General features: G+C 32.8%; 1 protein-coding gene and 1 non-coding gene across 4 annotated transcripts; one reads left to right on the forward strand and one right to left on the reverse strand.

Annotated features, from left to right (window-relative positions):
• Positions 1–4,308: 4,308 nt before the first annotated feature.
• LOC108347388 (1-phosphatidylinositol-3-phosphate 5-kinase FAB1B) lies at positions 4,309–14,132 on the forward strand. Of its 3 annotated transcripts, XM_052868256.1 has the most exons (13): positions 4,309–4,508; positions 4,599–5,006; positions 5,532–6,180; positions 6,617–7,357; positions 8,127–8,280; positions 8,388–8,732; positions 9,007–9,903; positions 9,990–10,321; positions 10,665–10,788; positions 10,870–11,040; positions 11,320–12,789; positions 13,127–13,393; positions 13,509–14,132. In XM_052868256.1, the coding sequence occupies exons 2-13, from the start codon at positions 4,964–4,966 to the stop codon at positions 13,833–13,835; spliced, it is 5,520 nt and encodes a 1,839-aa protein (XP_052724216.1). In that variant the 5' UTR covers positions 4,309–4,508; positions 4,599–4,963; the 3' UTR covers positions 13,836–14,132. The 3 variants fall into 3 exon arrangements, with proteins under 3 accessions (XP_052724216.1, XP_052724217.1, XP_052724218.1); XM_052868257.1 differs by having other exon boundaries at positions 4,310–5,006; positions 5,099–6,180; XM_052868258.1 differs by having other exon boundaries at positions 4,310–5,006; positions 5,471–6,180.
• A 1,395-nt stretch (positions 14,133–15,527) lies between these two features.
• On the reverse strand, positions 15,528–15,600 carry TRNAA-AGC (transfer RNA alanine (anticodon AGC)). The gene has a single exon. It is a non-coding gene; the product is annotated as a tRNA-Ala (tRNA).
• Between the last annotated feature and the right edge of the window lie 525 nt (positions 15,601–16,125).

Genomic DNA, 16,125 nt, shown 5'->3' on the forward strand with positions numbered 1-16,125 from the left:
CATTTCAATCACGTTCAATTTATCACACATTTTATAATTTCAGACTATTTCAATTAAGCTTATAGTCAACCATACATACTAACACATCACTACTTTATAAATTATTTTATCAAATCAAAGCATGAACATATATAAAAATATCACTTACTTCCCTTATCTTAAAATATTTTTTTCTTAAAACTAAACTCCCTCAACTCATGAAACACTACCACTCACAATTAAAGACCTATAATAGGTTATCTAAACGAGACAAAATTTAGTATAATAAATCATGAAATAGCAAAACAAAAAAAAAAGCAAAACAATTCAAATCAAGAAATCCATATATCCATATTAAAATGATGAAGGTGTATAATTCAATACAACAAATAAATATATGACTGAAATATTAAACAAATATCAAATAAGCTAAAATTACAAAATATTATTATTAATGAGATAAAATGAACTAAAAACTAAAAATAAAACAAATAAAAATATAATTGATATATAATAATACTATAAATATGTATATAAAGTATGTTTTACTGGTAGTCACAATTTCAGTATCCCACACAAAAATAAATGTAACCTGTAAGATACAAATAACACCATCTTTATAAAAAAAAAAAAAAAAAAATCAACGTTGACATAATTATCACCATTTCATTCATTTTAAATCTGCATTCATATCCGTGATACTAATGTGTTAGAGTAAGTTTAACCAAAACATTATACTCTTTTCATAACTATATATCTGGATATATCTTTAGTACATTGAATTATATTAAATGCAAATCAAACATCTTTTGATACATTTATTAAGTTCAAACAAAGTCTCACATTAGATAAAAGAAGAGATAAACATGAGTTTATATATATATATATATATATATATATATATATAAAAGATACTTCCATTGATAAGAGACCTTTTGGAATGATACTATAAGCAAATCCATGAGAGCTTGACCTAAAGCGAACAATATATTAATAATCCCTACAACATATATAGAAACTTTTGTCTAAGTGAAGGAGTAAAAAGTGTTGGATTGCTCATACATAAAATTATAATTTACAATTAATTATCATGGAAGAATTTTAAGAGGGTAATAAGGTCCACATTTCCATTGAGATTTATTCTTTAGTTTTCTCACATTTGAAATTTAAAACATATTGTAACTATCTATATTTTTCTTATTCTATTTCTATTTTAATGATTGTTTTCAATTTAGTTAACGTATATTTGTCAAAAAAAATTATTATAATTATTTCATGTTCAATGATAGAAATTAAGACTTAAAGCAGATTAAATATTTTTTTTATTTTTTTTAACGTTTCTTAAAAACAAATCTAGATTAAACATACTTCATACTTAAAATAGATAATATATTTAATAATTCATATCAATCTTCTTAATAAATAATAATTATTTTACCAAAAGCCAAACTTATGGCCCGGATTGTTGAATTAGAAGTTTAAGTTTTGACTACTAATAAATATTCAATTCAATAAAATACAATTTTACTAACTGAAATAAAAAATATAACTTAAAATATTTAATATTTAATAATTTTCTTTTAAAATCCATAATAACTCTTGAAACATGTACTAAAACTTAAATAAAAAAATATTTAATATTTTGGTCAAACAAGCATAAGATGCATCACCAAACTAAAAAAAAAATATTTGAAAAAGTTTATGTGGAACTAACTATAATGAGATAAAAGAAAAACAATTGGAGACTATCACTTTGATATTATAAATATGTTTAATTTGATGTCGTGTTAATTTAAACATGTAATGTTACCATGTATAATGTACATTAACATTGAAGCTGATTTGAATAGATTTAGCTTTTACATCTTAAAAGTAGTTTTAAAATTCCATATTCTAAGCTAAACACATTAATTACTTATGCTAATATCTCTAACACATTAATTTATATCATTTTTCCCAAGTCAATGCTATAAACTACCTTTATTGCAAAATTAGCAGAAGAAGTAAACATTAGAGGAAGGCATTTACAAGCCAAAACATATCTTAACATTAATTTGAAAGTGATTAATAAACCAGAATAAAAAATATATTAATTTGAGTTTCTCAACCACTATTTTGTAATTTTAGTTTAAATTACTGGTAGTATATTATAATAATTGTTATAATATTAGTGGCGCCAACTATATTTGTTTTTTATAATGACTTCTTATCAAAAAATACATTAATAATTTTTTTACAATTACTTTTCCAATCAATTTTATTTTTTCCGTAATACTCAAATTTTTTTTATTAGAGTGTATTGTTTTTTCTACATTTTTTCTTTTACATTCTTTATTGTTATATTGACTATAATTTATTAAGGTTATTAAGTATTTAAAAGAATCACTAAATATAAATTGTAAAGGTTATGCTTGTTAATTAAGAATAATGTTTATGGGGTTGGTAAAATGCATTAGGCTCACGTCAACAGCATAGAAAGTTAGTTTTGGATGGGTATGGTAGAAACTTGGGATGATTAATTACTGTTTTAAACCAACCAAGTTAATTAATGTGAAAAATTGAAATATTCAAGTCCATAATTACACTTATTTAAGTATTCAAGTTCAGTTCATAATTACATTCATACTGCTTTTAAATTTATTTCTATGAATTTGTTTTAAATCCAAATTTATATTTTTAGATTTTAAACTTAATATAATTAGTTGGATAATATGAATTATATTATTTTTCATTTTAAAAATTAAAAATCAATATATTCCAAGAACTTGTTTAATTAATACAATATTTTCTACTCAATCTGTAAAAAGTTTCTTAATTTGAGTTTCATTTGTCAAATCCACTTCAATCAATACCCATAATTATATAAACAGTGAGCCTTATTTATTATTTGAACTATTATTCATTTTCTAAAAATTAATATGGAAGAGAATAAGATATATATATATATATATATATATATTAAAAATATTACATTAAAACTGATATATACACAGAGTATACATAAGTGCTTATATTCTCATAATATAAAAATAAAAAAAAGGGTTTTATAAACAATACTAATCAAATAAGGAGAGAAAAAAAATACATAAAGAAGACAAATTTCAATTAAATGATAGACACTTATACCTTATCAATTTAATGTTGAAAAATATCTTAACATTTAAATAAATTAATTTAAACTTATCATACATATATATATTTTCGTTTAAAAATAAGTCCAAATTAAATAGATTAAATAAATATTCATTTAATGTAATTTAGATCTAAAAGTTTATTAAAAAATGTAATTAAATGCACATGCATTTCACATTCAGTTGGAATAGAGTGGGATATCATGTATATTTCTTTCCTTGTTTATTAATTTATTGAATAAAAAAACCACGAGTTAAATAAGTTAATCACTTTGCTAATTATAATATATTTTTCTATATATAAACTCAGACTTTATCATATGTTTATATAATTAAAAGTGGTGATGTCAATATCATCTTCAGATGGACTGCATTTAACTTAAAAAATAAAAATTAAATCATTATTAAAATTTGATTTTCACTGAATATATATATATATATATATATATATATATATATATATATATATATATAAAAAGGAATATGTTGCTTGTTGCTTAAACCATATGTTAGATTTTGAATTATTTGTGTCCAACGTGTTTTTTGATTCAACCACGAATCATACGCGGTTTTGTTTGTGGATAACGTTAGTGAATGTCACGTTCCTTTCCTGTCAAATAAACCTTAATTATGTACTTTTCATTTTTCTAAATTATTACAAGTCAGAATTAAACTCCACTAATGTCTTTTTTAATTTAAATATTTATTTTTAATATGATAATATACAACAATGTTGTACACATTTCCATTCTTAACCCTTGTACATTTTCTTTATTGTGATTGACACACAAAATTTTATTGTTTGATTTTGGAATTATGTATGAAACAAAAGGACATTTAAGGAATTGTCCGGGTGTTGTTGAATCTATTGCTTTTGACTTTCAAAGCGTTCCCTGAACTCTGACCAGTCATGCTAACATGTTATTTATTATCTTGACTTTGGTAAAACGGACAAAATAAAATTAAGATAATGGATGCAAGAAAATCTTTGATTTTTGTGAAACACCAATAAAAAATATTTATATTATATAAGCATAATAGTTTATTATCTAAAAGCAAACCTCAATGAATTTTGATGCAAGTATAAAAATGAGTTATTGACATGAAAAATGCAGAAAATGTACTTAATATTCCTTGAGAAATGGATTTGTTTATTATTATTAATTAATTAAATTGATTTTGTCAGGCAGTGGGGGTCTCCTTCTGGGGTCACAGGAAAAGAAATTAGAAGGGTAGCCAAAACGACGACTAGTTTCTAACAGAAAGAGATGGAACAAAAAGGGAAAAGTCTTCACTCAATTTGCATATCCAATTCGGAATTTTCTAACGATCCTTCCTTTCCCAATTTCGTGTAATCGGATAGAATTCCAGACAGTTGTGACAACAATTATTATATTTGTGTGTATATACTTTTTTTTCTTCTTTCCCTCAATTTACATATAAAATAATTATAGATTAATTTTTGTGGATGACGATGATGATGATCAGGATCCAAATTTGAAGTCGTAGAATTTCCATTCTACAGCGAATCGTTTCTGGGTTGGTCTTTGCGTTACCTTCTTCATTTCTCTGTATATCTCTTTGTATATTTGAAGTTTCGGTGTAACAACAGGGTGTGTTAACTACGTGGGGGCAAATCTGGTTTGCAACCTTTTATTATATTTACCCGAGGAGGATCTGATTGTGATTTTGGTCGGAATTTGATGTGGCCGTCTGCTTGAATATCCTGTTTGATCACCAGGGCTGTTTTGTTTGATTGGCTAGAGAATTTTGGTTTTTCGGGGTTTGCTTTTGCAATGGGGGACAAGTGGAGTAGCTTGACTTTTTGAGTTGGAATTTTTACATGAAGGGTGATGTTTCAATTGCGTATGATTGTGAAGAAAGGTTTTCATCCAGGTGTGAGCTTTTTTTATCTCCTTTGCATTAGGTGGCTTTTATCTTCCTGGTTCTTTTAATTTGACTTGGGTTATTTGAAATTTGCTGTGAAGTTATGTTGCAGTCCTTGTTTAGTAGTGAGGAGTATTTCTGAGAGTTGAATTGGTTGAAAGGTGGGGAAAGTAGGTTTCCTTGTATGAATTTTGAATTCAATGGCCAAGAGAGGTGGCGATTGATTTTTTTTCCAAATTGTGGATTCGGTGATGAATTTGTTTCCTATGCTGAATGATGAACCACAAACCGCCTCGACAAGGTTGGGGATTGTTTGTGAATATAGAAGCATGGAAATTCGGATTGTGAGGGTTTGCATCTGAGTGGTAGCTTACAAGTATAATTGCTTAGGATATATGGGATTGATTTTATATCTGTTGGGGTTCTAGTTCTTTATGTTGGATTAGTTCCCTATTCTAAACATGGTCTGTTAGGAGTGGCAAATGGGCAAGTCATAATGAACCGGCAAACAATATTGTTTGTCAATGGATGCAGTGGACAAGACTTTTTCTGAGCTTGTCAGCATCGTCAAAACGTGGATTCCCTGGCGATCTGAACCGGCAAATGTGTCTAGGGATTTTTGGATGCCCGATCAGAGTTGTAGAGTATGCTACGAGTGTGATTCACAGTTTACCTTGTTTAACCGTAAGCACCACTGTCGTTTATGTGGACGGATTTTCTGTAACAAGTGTACAACAAACTCGGTTCCTGCCCCAGTTTGGGTAATAGCTGGAAAAGATTCATGTACAACAAACACGAGTGCATCGAACAAGCTTGAGTTGGAAAAGATTCGTGTATGTAATTATTGTTACAAGCAATGGGAGCAAGGTGTAGTTGCTTTTGATAACAGTATTCCGGCTTCCAATCTGGATAATAGTGCTTCAGCATCAACTTCAAGCTTGAATAGCAGTAAAACCAGTGCCACTGCAAACAGTAGTAATATTACTCTTTGCTCCATGCCTTATTCAGTTGGATCTTATCAACAAACGCAACAGGGTTCTGTTCTGAACCTACATAAATCACCTGTGAAGGGAAAAGACACGGATACTGATAGGGAAGGCTTATCGGCATTAGGAGGGAGGAGTGATCTTGTAGCAGATCTGGGTGATTCATTCCCGAGGCAATGTGGATTCGCAATTAATAGGTATTGATTGTACTGTTTTGATTTAGTTTACTGATAGAGAGAACTAATGCTTGATTGATCACATTGATATTTCTTTAATTAGGCATTTGTCATGTAGTTTTGTATTTATATTTGTCTTTTGTCAATATATTCTTAATTGTGCTTATGAAAACATGAGAATCCAAAGGGTGTGTAATAACCTTTTATTATAGTTTTTATGATAACCAGAATTATGCCGGGGAGTCTTATAAGTGAGGACTTTTAACATTTTGTTCGAACTGTCATCTATAGGTATCAGGAATCCTTGAATCCAAATATGTGAATGTTATTTACTATTTGACCTGGTCTTTATCTAATTGGCTCTGCATTCTCAACCAACCAGCAGTTTTGTATTTAACCAGTGCTCTTATTTTTTCTAATATTTTGTCATGGATCATGTGATTTTTTCTTGTTTCAGGACTGATGATGATGAGGATGAGTATGGTGTGTATCGGTCAGATTCCGACACTAGACATTATTCTCAAGTGAATAATTACTATGGACAGGCTGAGTTTGATAAGATAGGCCTCATTGATGGCTCAAGGAAAGTGGATAATGATGTTGAAAACATTGATGCAAAACTCCCTTCAAACTACAGTTTTGACACTGACATACAGGGTTTGGAAGGAGCCTCAATTATTGCAAAAAATGAGGATGAACCTGATATCTGTGATGAAAATGAAGCCCCTTCCTCATTATATGTCTCAGAGGACGTTGATGTTGAACCTGTTGATTTTGAAAATAACGGACTTCTCTGGCTCCCTCCTGAACCAGAAGACGAAGAAGATGAACATGAAGCTATTTTGTTTGATGATGATGATGATGATGATGGGAATGTCATTGGAGAGTGGGGGTATATACGTAGTTCTAGCAGTTTTGGAAGTGGTGATTATAGACAGAGAGATAGGTCAAATGAGGAGCAGAAGAAGGTAATGAAGAATGTAGTTGACGGGCACTTTAGGGCATTGGTAGCTCAGCTGCTGCAGGTTGAAAACCTATCTGTTGAAGATAATGACGAGAACAGTTGGCTGGAGATTGTCACATCTCTGTCATGGGAAGCGGCTACAATATTGAAACCAGATATGAGCAAAGGTGGAGTGATGGACCCAGCTGGTTATGTGAAAGTCAAATGCATAGCATGTGGGAATCGCAATGAAAGGTAAATGATATACTTTAATATATTTCATATTACATGTTCTATCTACTGTTCTTGTTCTTCTGGATCAGTCGATATATCCAATTTGTCAATTTGGAATGCATTTAGCAATGGGGTTTTAGAGCTCATACCCGCTTTTTCGTGCATGTATACACACAATGTGTGTGTTTCCACATACAGATTATACCGGCTAACAAATATAATAAACAAAAAAATTATTATAGAGAATTAGTCCTGTGGTTTTTCAGTATTATATTTCTGATTCCCACTTCCAACAGAGAAAAAAAAAGAAAATTGATAATAAAAATAAACTAAAGAAAATCACTGGAAAAAAAAACATTTCCAAAGAGTCAGGAAAATTGTTTGAGTGTTAAAAGAAAAACAACAAATCAAAATACGTGCAATTACATTATTTGTTTAGTCTGGGGATAGATAGCATGTAATGCGATGAGAATGTGGCCGGTAATTATGTAGAGAATAATGGATCAAACGGAAACTGGCGCATGAAATCTAGATAGTAGCACTAAACGTTCTTTGCGACAACTCATGTATCTCTCTTTGTTTTATACTAAGACATAGGATTAGGAATATACAAATGATAAGAGCTTCTACACTAGTAATTATTTTATTAGTTTTAAAAAATCCGCATTTTCTCACTGGCCGAAATTGAACATAATTTAATTCACCTGATTTTATGTTAATCACTAGGTCTTATCTCCTGTTATATGTGACATTCCTTTTTCCTGACTTCTTGGATTCGTATTCTTATTAGTGTGCTGGTTAAAGGAGTTGTTTGTAAAAAAAATGTGGCTCACCGGCGAATGTCATCAAAAGTGGATAAACCTCGCCTGTTGATCCTTGGAGGGGCTCTGGAGTATCAGCGTGTTACCAACCTCTTTTCTAGTGTAGATACCCTATTGCAGCAGGTTGTACATGTTACCATTTTTTTTATCTTTAGTCTGGTGCTTGCTTGGTTGTTGGTACACATGCCGGTATCATGGGTTCATGCTTGTATTTTATATCATTTATCTAGGAAATGGACCATCTGAAGATGGCTGTGGCAAAGATAGCTTCACACCAGCCAAACATGTTGTTAGTGGAGAAATCAGTCTCACGATATGCACAGGAATATCTTCTTGCAAAAGACATAACTCTGGTTCTCAATGTCAAGAGACCACTTTTGGAGCGCGTAGCACGTTGCACAGGTACTCAAATAGTGCCTTCAATCGACCATCTTTCATCGCAAAAGTTGGGTTACTGTGAATCAGTTCATGTTGAGAAGTTTCTTGAAGACCTAAACTGTGTTGGTCAGTGTGGGAAAAAAACATTGAAAACATTGATGTTTTTTGAAGGTTGCCCAAAACCATTTGGTTTCACTGTAAGTCTTTATTTGTTTTTTCTTATCATTTTTATTTTATTCAATGTAATAAGAAAAAGGCCTTCAGGGCATCAGGCAATTGTTGACTTTTAATTTCTATATACTCTGATCTTTATATACTATGCAAACGCAATGAAGCATGTCTGACCAAGTGGTTAAGAGTTTGCCACCCCTACACTCCAATTAACTATTTCAACAAAAAGTTGGCCTATTTATGGTCATGCTTCATGCCCCCAAAGGAGTTCATTTATCTTGTGTTTCTAATTTTGAACAGATTTTACTGAAAGGGGCTGACAAGGATGAGTTGAAAAAGGTAAAGCATGTGGTTCAGTATGGAGTTTTTGCAGCTTACCATTTGGCTATGGAGACATCTTTTCTTGCAGATGAGGGAGCATCCCTGCCAGAAATTCCATTAAACAGTCTGGCCCTTCCAGATCAAGCATTAGCCATTCAGAGGTCCATTTCAACAGTTCCGGGCTTCGGTATTGCTGACAATGAAAAACCTCAAGGGCATGAACCTGACACTGGACCACGGAGAACCAAAAGTGTCCCAATTTCTGAACTAGCATCTACGACCTGCAGTGCAGGGCCATGTGTCTCTAATGGTGCTTCTCAATTGATGCCACTTGGATCAAGTCTCGACCATTCAACTGCCTTTTTCTCCTCCATTGCTGCTTCAGGAAATTCAATTGCAGAATCACACTATGATAAGCTTCATCCATGCTCTAGTAGAGACAGAAATGAAATGAACCTCAAACAACCTGTGGTGGAAGAAACTTCTACGGTGGACGACACCCTGGTTATTTTGGATGATCCTACTGCAGTCGACCCTGGAACTTCAAAGAAATTATATCAAGGCTTGTCAACTAACACTCCACAAAATGATGATAGCAAAATTTCTACAAACCAGTTAAGTGGATCAGGATCTCTATCTCCAAAAGATGGTCCAAACCATCCCGAGAATCTTGAAATCCCAAACGAAGAGTTTATTCTTGAAAAAGAAGAGTTTCCTCCATCCCCGTCTGACCATCAAAGCATTTTGGTGTCTTTGTCCTCCCGGTGTGTATGGAAGGGAACTGTGTGTGAGAGGTCTCATCTCTTTCGAATTAGATACTATGGCAATTTTGATAAACCATTGGGTCGGTATCTGCGAGACCACTTATTTGATCAGGTAATTAATTGTCTGTTCTAGGAATAAATGTCTTTGTTGGTTGAACTATCGCAGTAGTTTTTATTGTTATTGTCACTACTTTTCAGAGTTATCGATGCCATTCTTGTCAAATGCCATCAGAAGCACACGTGCACTGCTATACTCATCGTCAGGGAACACTTACCATATCAGTCAAGAAACTACCAGAAATTATCCTACCCGGGGAAAGGGATGGAAAGATTTGGATGTGGCACAGGTGCTTGCGGTGTCCAAGAATCAATGGCTTTCCTCCTGCTACACAGAGGATAGTAATGTCTGATGCTGCTTGGGGTTTATCGTTAGGGAAATTTTTGGAGCTCAGTTTCTCAAACCATGCTGCAGCCAGCAGGGTGGCAAGCTGTGGCCATTCATTACACAGAGATTGTCTTCGTTTTTACGGGTGATTATAGTCTTCCCTATTTTTTGGTTTTAGCTAAACAAGTAATGGTCTAAGGTTTATGAGTGAACAAATCTTGGTCTCATTTTTACAACGATCTTCTTGATTTAAGACACAAAGGTTGGGTTAAAAAAATAAAGCATTTCTTTATTTTTCATCATCCTGATTATGTAAAAGAGAAGGATTTTTATAACCTATTTTTTGGAGGACTGTTAAAACCTTACAAAACTATTTTTTTTATTGTGCAATTCAAGCTTCTTCTTTTTTTCTGTTGGGCTAACATCTGTACTTTTAGCAGCCTTTTTGTGGCTTTCATTAATCAATCAAACTCATGATTCACTTGCAGATTCGGAAAAATGGTTGCTTGTTTTCGATATGCATCCATTGATGTTCACTCTGTCTACCTTCCCCCCCACACACTTATATTTGATTATGGGAATCAGGATTGGATACAGCGAGAATCAGATGAGGTTCAATACTTGCAGTCTTTGGATCTTAAAATTAAAATTTGGTTGTATGATAATAGTGCACCTAATTTCTGGTTGTTACAGGTGGTCAACCGGGCAGAGCTTTTATTCTCTGAGGTACTCAATGGTCTCAGTCAAATTGGAGAGCAAAGATCTAATGCAGTCCAAATCAGTAATGGCCATAAAACACCTGAAGTAAGACGCCAAGTAGCTGAGCTAGAGGGGATGTTGCAAAAGGAGAAACTAGAATTTGAGGTGGGGTCTTCGGTATTATACTTTATTAATAGCTTCATTTAAGTTCCCTTCTCTAGTATTGGCATGGTTTAATGATTAATCTTGTTACTAGTAACTGTTAGATATAAAACCATCCATGTGTTAGTAGAAATACTCTAAACTTTATGTTTTAGCAGTATTTTTTTGGTTAGAGTTTTACTGGACTGGATATTTCTTAAAATTTTATAATTTAAATTTGAAACAACATATAAGAAGTTTGAAAGGCTTGAAGTTGAATCCTTCTCTCTTCTAATTACTTAGGAATCTCTTCGAAAGATTTTGAATCAAGAAAAGAGAAATGGCCAACCGGGGATTGACATTCTGGAAATTAATCGATTGTGGAGGCAGTTGCTTTTTCAATCATATATGTGGGATCACCGCCTTATTTATGCAGCAAACTCAGTCAATTCCAATAATGGATCCGGTTCAAGCAGTCCAATTTCCGAAGATAAGGAGAAAACTGTTGATGAAAATAAAATGACCATCAACGCTGTTCATGGTGGTCCAAACCTTAACGAAAACCCTTGTCTTGGAGGAGGAAGTGCAGTAGTTGATGGGAAAATTTCACAAGATCTAGAAAGCGAGATGACCGAAAAAGAAAATCATGAGAAAGATGACAGATCTATTTCAAACAGAAAAAGTATAAATGATCAATCTGATCTCTTAGAACCTGAATTGGGTGTTCGCAGAACTCTATCAGATGGGCCACCCATCGTACCTAGTTTGTCTGAAACACTTGATGCAAAATGGACTGGAGAAAATCACTCTGGATTTGGCATTCCAAAGGATAACAGTTCTGTGAATCCCGATTTGGCAGATACTTTGATGATCGGTGTACAAAAGGAAACATATCATCTAGAAGATCAAAATGGTTCCAAGAGTTTTTATTCTTCTTTTAAAGGTCAAGATAATATGGAAGACTCTTCGAGCTGGTTAGGAATGCCCTTCTTGAACTTCTATCGCCAATTTAACAAAAACCTTTTTGCTAGTACGCAGAAGTTTGATCCCCTAGTTGACTACAATCCTGTTTTCGTGGCATCTTTCCGGAAGCAGGAACTCCAGGGTGGGGCAAGGCTGCTTCTGCCAATTGGTGTCAATGACACTGTAATACCAGTATATGATGACGAACCCTCAAGTGTTATAGCTTATGCCTTGATGTCATCAGAATATCATCTCCAATTGACTGATGAAGGAGAAAGGCCAAGAGAAGGAAGTGAGTTCACTTCATCATATTTTTCTGACTCAGGCACCTTCCAGTCATTCTCTTTTGTTGATGAAACAGCCTTTGATTCTCAGAAAAGTTTTGGGTCGATAGAGGATATGATACTTTCCATGTCTGGGTCTCGTAGTTCGTCAATGTTTGATCCAATGTTATATACCAAGGCTATGCATGCCAGAGTTTCCTTTGGAGAAGACGGTCCCCTTGGCAAGGTAAAATATTCTGTGACTTGTTACTATGCCAAGCGTTTTGAAGCCTTAAGAAGGGTGTCTTGTCCTTCTGAGCTTGACTATATAAGGTCTCTGAGTCGCTGTAAGAAATGGGGAGCTCAAGGTGGGAAGAGTAATGTATTTTTTGCCAAAACATTGGATGATCGATTTATCATTAAACAAGTTACGAAAACAGAGCTAGAATCATTCATTAAATTTGGTCCTGAATACTTCAAGTATCTTTCTGAATCCATAGCCACTGGAAGTCCGACATGTCTGGCTAAAATTCTTGGCATATACCAGGTACGTATCTTTTGAGCCTAACATTTGTTTCCTTTAGCTTTATTTGTAAACTGAAAAAATTTAGTAGAAATCAAGCCTAAGCTGTTATAGAAGTTAAAGCGTTCATTAGCGGTGATAATTGTAAGTAAACCAAATACCAAAACAACTGTTTATATTTTGTTAAAGCATCTGACAAACACAATTTTTAATGTGGTAAATACACGATGACTAAGGAGCAACCATCTTTTCAGATTATTAATTGTTGGATAGATGGTATATAATTCTGTATTTTGCTTCACTTGATTACAACCTATATAATCTTAACCTCTTTATGTTTGAATGCCATTTTATTGGAAAGGTTACATCGAAGCATATTAAAGGAGGGAAAGAGTCAAGGATGGATGTTTTGGTTATGGAGAATCTTCTGTATAGGAGGACTGTGACACGACTTTACGATCTTAAAGGATCTTCCAGGTCTCGGTATAATGCAGATAGTACCGGGAAAAACAAAGTTCTACTGGACCAGAACTTAATTGAAGCAATGCCAACTTCTCCTATATTCGTGGGAAACAAAGCCAAACGATCTTTAGAGAGAGCTGTCTGGAATGACACAGGTTTTCTTGCTGTAAGTCTCAACTTTTGTTTGAAACATTCTTCCTTCTCTTAACTCTCTCTTGCTTCTTGCAAAATGGGCATCATCTTATGTCCATCTCACATGCATTTATTTTCCTATTGTGCAGTCTGTTGATGTAATGGACTATTCTTTACTGGTTGGGGTGGATGAAGAGAAGCATGAGTTGGTTATTGGGATCATTGATTACATGAGGCAGTATACCTGGGACAAGCATCTGGAAACATGGGTAAAAGCTTCAGGCATACTTGGGGGACCAAAGAACACACCTCCAACAGTTATATCACCCAAGCAATACAAGAAAAGGTTCAGGAAAGCAATGACCACTTACTTTCTCATGCTTCCAGATCAATGGTCTCCTCCTTCTATTGTTGCTAGTAATTCTCAGTCTGATTTAGGTGAAGACAACCCACAATCTAGGACCCCAGCTGAATGATTCTTTGGTTTTGTGTGTAAATTTTTTCTTTCAATTTGGGGAATTAACTCCCCCATAATTTTATATGAAATTTTTTGTTTCCCCCTCTTATATCATATAGGAATTCTTTTTGTTCATTTGTAATTTTGTCAACTAGATATTGTCAATTATTTGTTAGAAGATATACCTACAGAGGGGCTGTTAGTAGCCAAGGATGTTTGTCTGGGGTAAAAGTATTTGATGACCTCAGGATGAAATCTTTGTACAAAAACCTGTAGCAACGTTCTAGCAACTCGTTCTATACATGTATATTTCTCAGACCTGCTCTTCAATTTCTCTACTTTCCTTGCTATTCCTATGTTGTGCTTTACTTCAGATTTTATCAGGCTGTGTTTATGTTATCTGGGGCCGGCTTAAGGAGCCTAACTTATATTTTAATATCTCATTCATATATAAATTTCCATACATTGATGCATGATTTTTCAGACCAAGTTATCAGTTCTAGATTAATCTAAATTTCTGAAATATTAATTGTATGACAGGAACTTGTAATCAGCAGCGAATTTTAGAATAAATTATTCATCTAAAAGTTAATAAATAATATTATGGTAAATATATGAAAGTTGACGTCTCTTAAGAAATTTTGTATTGGTTGAAGATTGAAGTTTTGGTAAGAACTGATATCAATGGTCATCATTTATTTTTATAATTGAAATATTCAACGAATTGTTAGCAAAGAAATTAATATTATGCTAAAAGTAATAAAACTATAACAACAGATTATATTATTTTCCCAGTGATTTGACTGGGATAGTGCCTGGTCTATTAGGTGCAGAAGACTTGCAACTCTTATTAGATGATTTTTTTATTTGATATTTTGAGTGATGCTCCCTCCACCGTCTTATCTTCTCTCAACACCTTTTCAATTTTTTTTAAATTTTAAATTTATCTTTTTTACTTTTTACTTTTACCAATTTTACTTTTTATTTTTTAAAACTCTAATCTCAATCCTATCTTATTTTCACTTTCCCTTCCCCCACTGTCACTTACTCTATTTCTCTTAATTTTCTTAACACAGACAGAAAAAGCAAATTCTGCATGATATAAATTTAAAACATTTATAATTTCTGATGAGTTTTGAAGTATCATGATTCCATAATATAATTTGCTAAAAATTTCTTTCTCACTTCCTTGTCTTTAAATAACCAAACTTGAAAATCTATGCTTAAACTTGAAACTCTAAACCACCAAACCATTTAAGCTGCATGAGTTGAACTTCTCTTCGATGATCATTGGGTGTTCGGTGAGTCTTAGGAAATTTGAAAGAAAATGAAAAATATTGTGTTAATGGAAGTGAAAATTAACATAAAGAGAGAAAGTGACAGTGGAGAGAGGGGGTGGAAGCTTGGTGCCGAGGGTGAACGAAAAAGTGAAAGTGAGAGGAGATTGGAATTAGAGTTTTAAAAAATAAAAAGTAAAATTGGTAAAAATAAAAAGTAAAAAAGGTAAACTTGGAATTTAAAAAAATTGGAGAGGTGTAGAAAGAAGATGGGGTGATGGAGGAGCATGACTCTGATATTTTTTATGCAGCGAAGGCAATTTGGGATATTGGGCTTGATGCAAGTTGCGATAGCATACTGGGTAACATAAATCCAAACCCAATTTGGGTAATTAAATCCTGCACCCCTTAATTGTTTTCTCGCACCAAAAAAATGGAGATGCGGGGTATCAATCCCCGTACCTCTCGCATGCTAAGCGAGCGCTCTACCATCTGAGCTACATCCCCAACTTAAGAATCATTATTACATAATAGTACATATCTTAAAGTATTTATTAAGAAATCTAAAAAATTAATATGAAAAGTAAAAAGAAAAAAAACAATATCGCTATCATTTAAAAAATAAGTACATACCTAAATAACTTTTAGTTCATTCTTCCTTCCCAAAATATCCCTTATTAACATAATCATGAGTTAAACTATTCCATATCAAAGGAACATGTCTTTGATACATTTTGTGATCTATTTCTAATATGATTATGGTAATTGCTATTGATATTGAAAACAATCTTAAAATTACTTAAAACTGTGTTTACGTCAATGGATTATTTGAATGCTACCAAAACAGATAACAGATAACAGATTCCATAGACTGAAGGAAGAGTGGTATTATTCTAATCAGAATAAAACGACAATTTAAACTGATGAAGATATTTTCTGAAATTCTTGACCTACCTCAAAAGGTAGCTCCAACCCACTGTTTTTTGGTCCATTAATTTTGTTTTCTTCTTCTTCCAAATTTATCCTTTTTGC

Source organism: Vigna angularis, chromosome 9 (genome assembly GCF_016808095.1).
Source record: "Vigna angularis cultivar LongXiaoDou No.4 chromosome 9, ASM1680809v1, whole genome shotgun sequence".
NCBI lineage: Eukaryota > Viridiplantae > Streptophyta > Magnoliopsida > Fabales > Fabaceae > Vigna > Vigna angularis.

Excerpts from the sequence above, each read along its gene's own strand:
- LOC108347388 (XM_052868256.1), top strand. The coding sequence starts at position 4,964 with ATGTTTCAATTGCGTATGATTGTGAAGAAAGGTTTTCATCCAG. Across the intron at positions 7,358-8,126 it reads TGTGGGAATCGCAATGAAAG|TGTGCTGGTTAAAGGAGTTG; the intron begins GTAAATGATATA and ends TATTCTTATTAG. Across the intron at positions 10,322-10,664 it reads GATTGTCTTCGTTTTTACGG|ATTCGGAAAAATGGTTGCTT; the intron begins GTGATTATAGTC and ends ATTCACTTGCAG.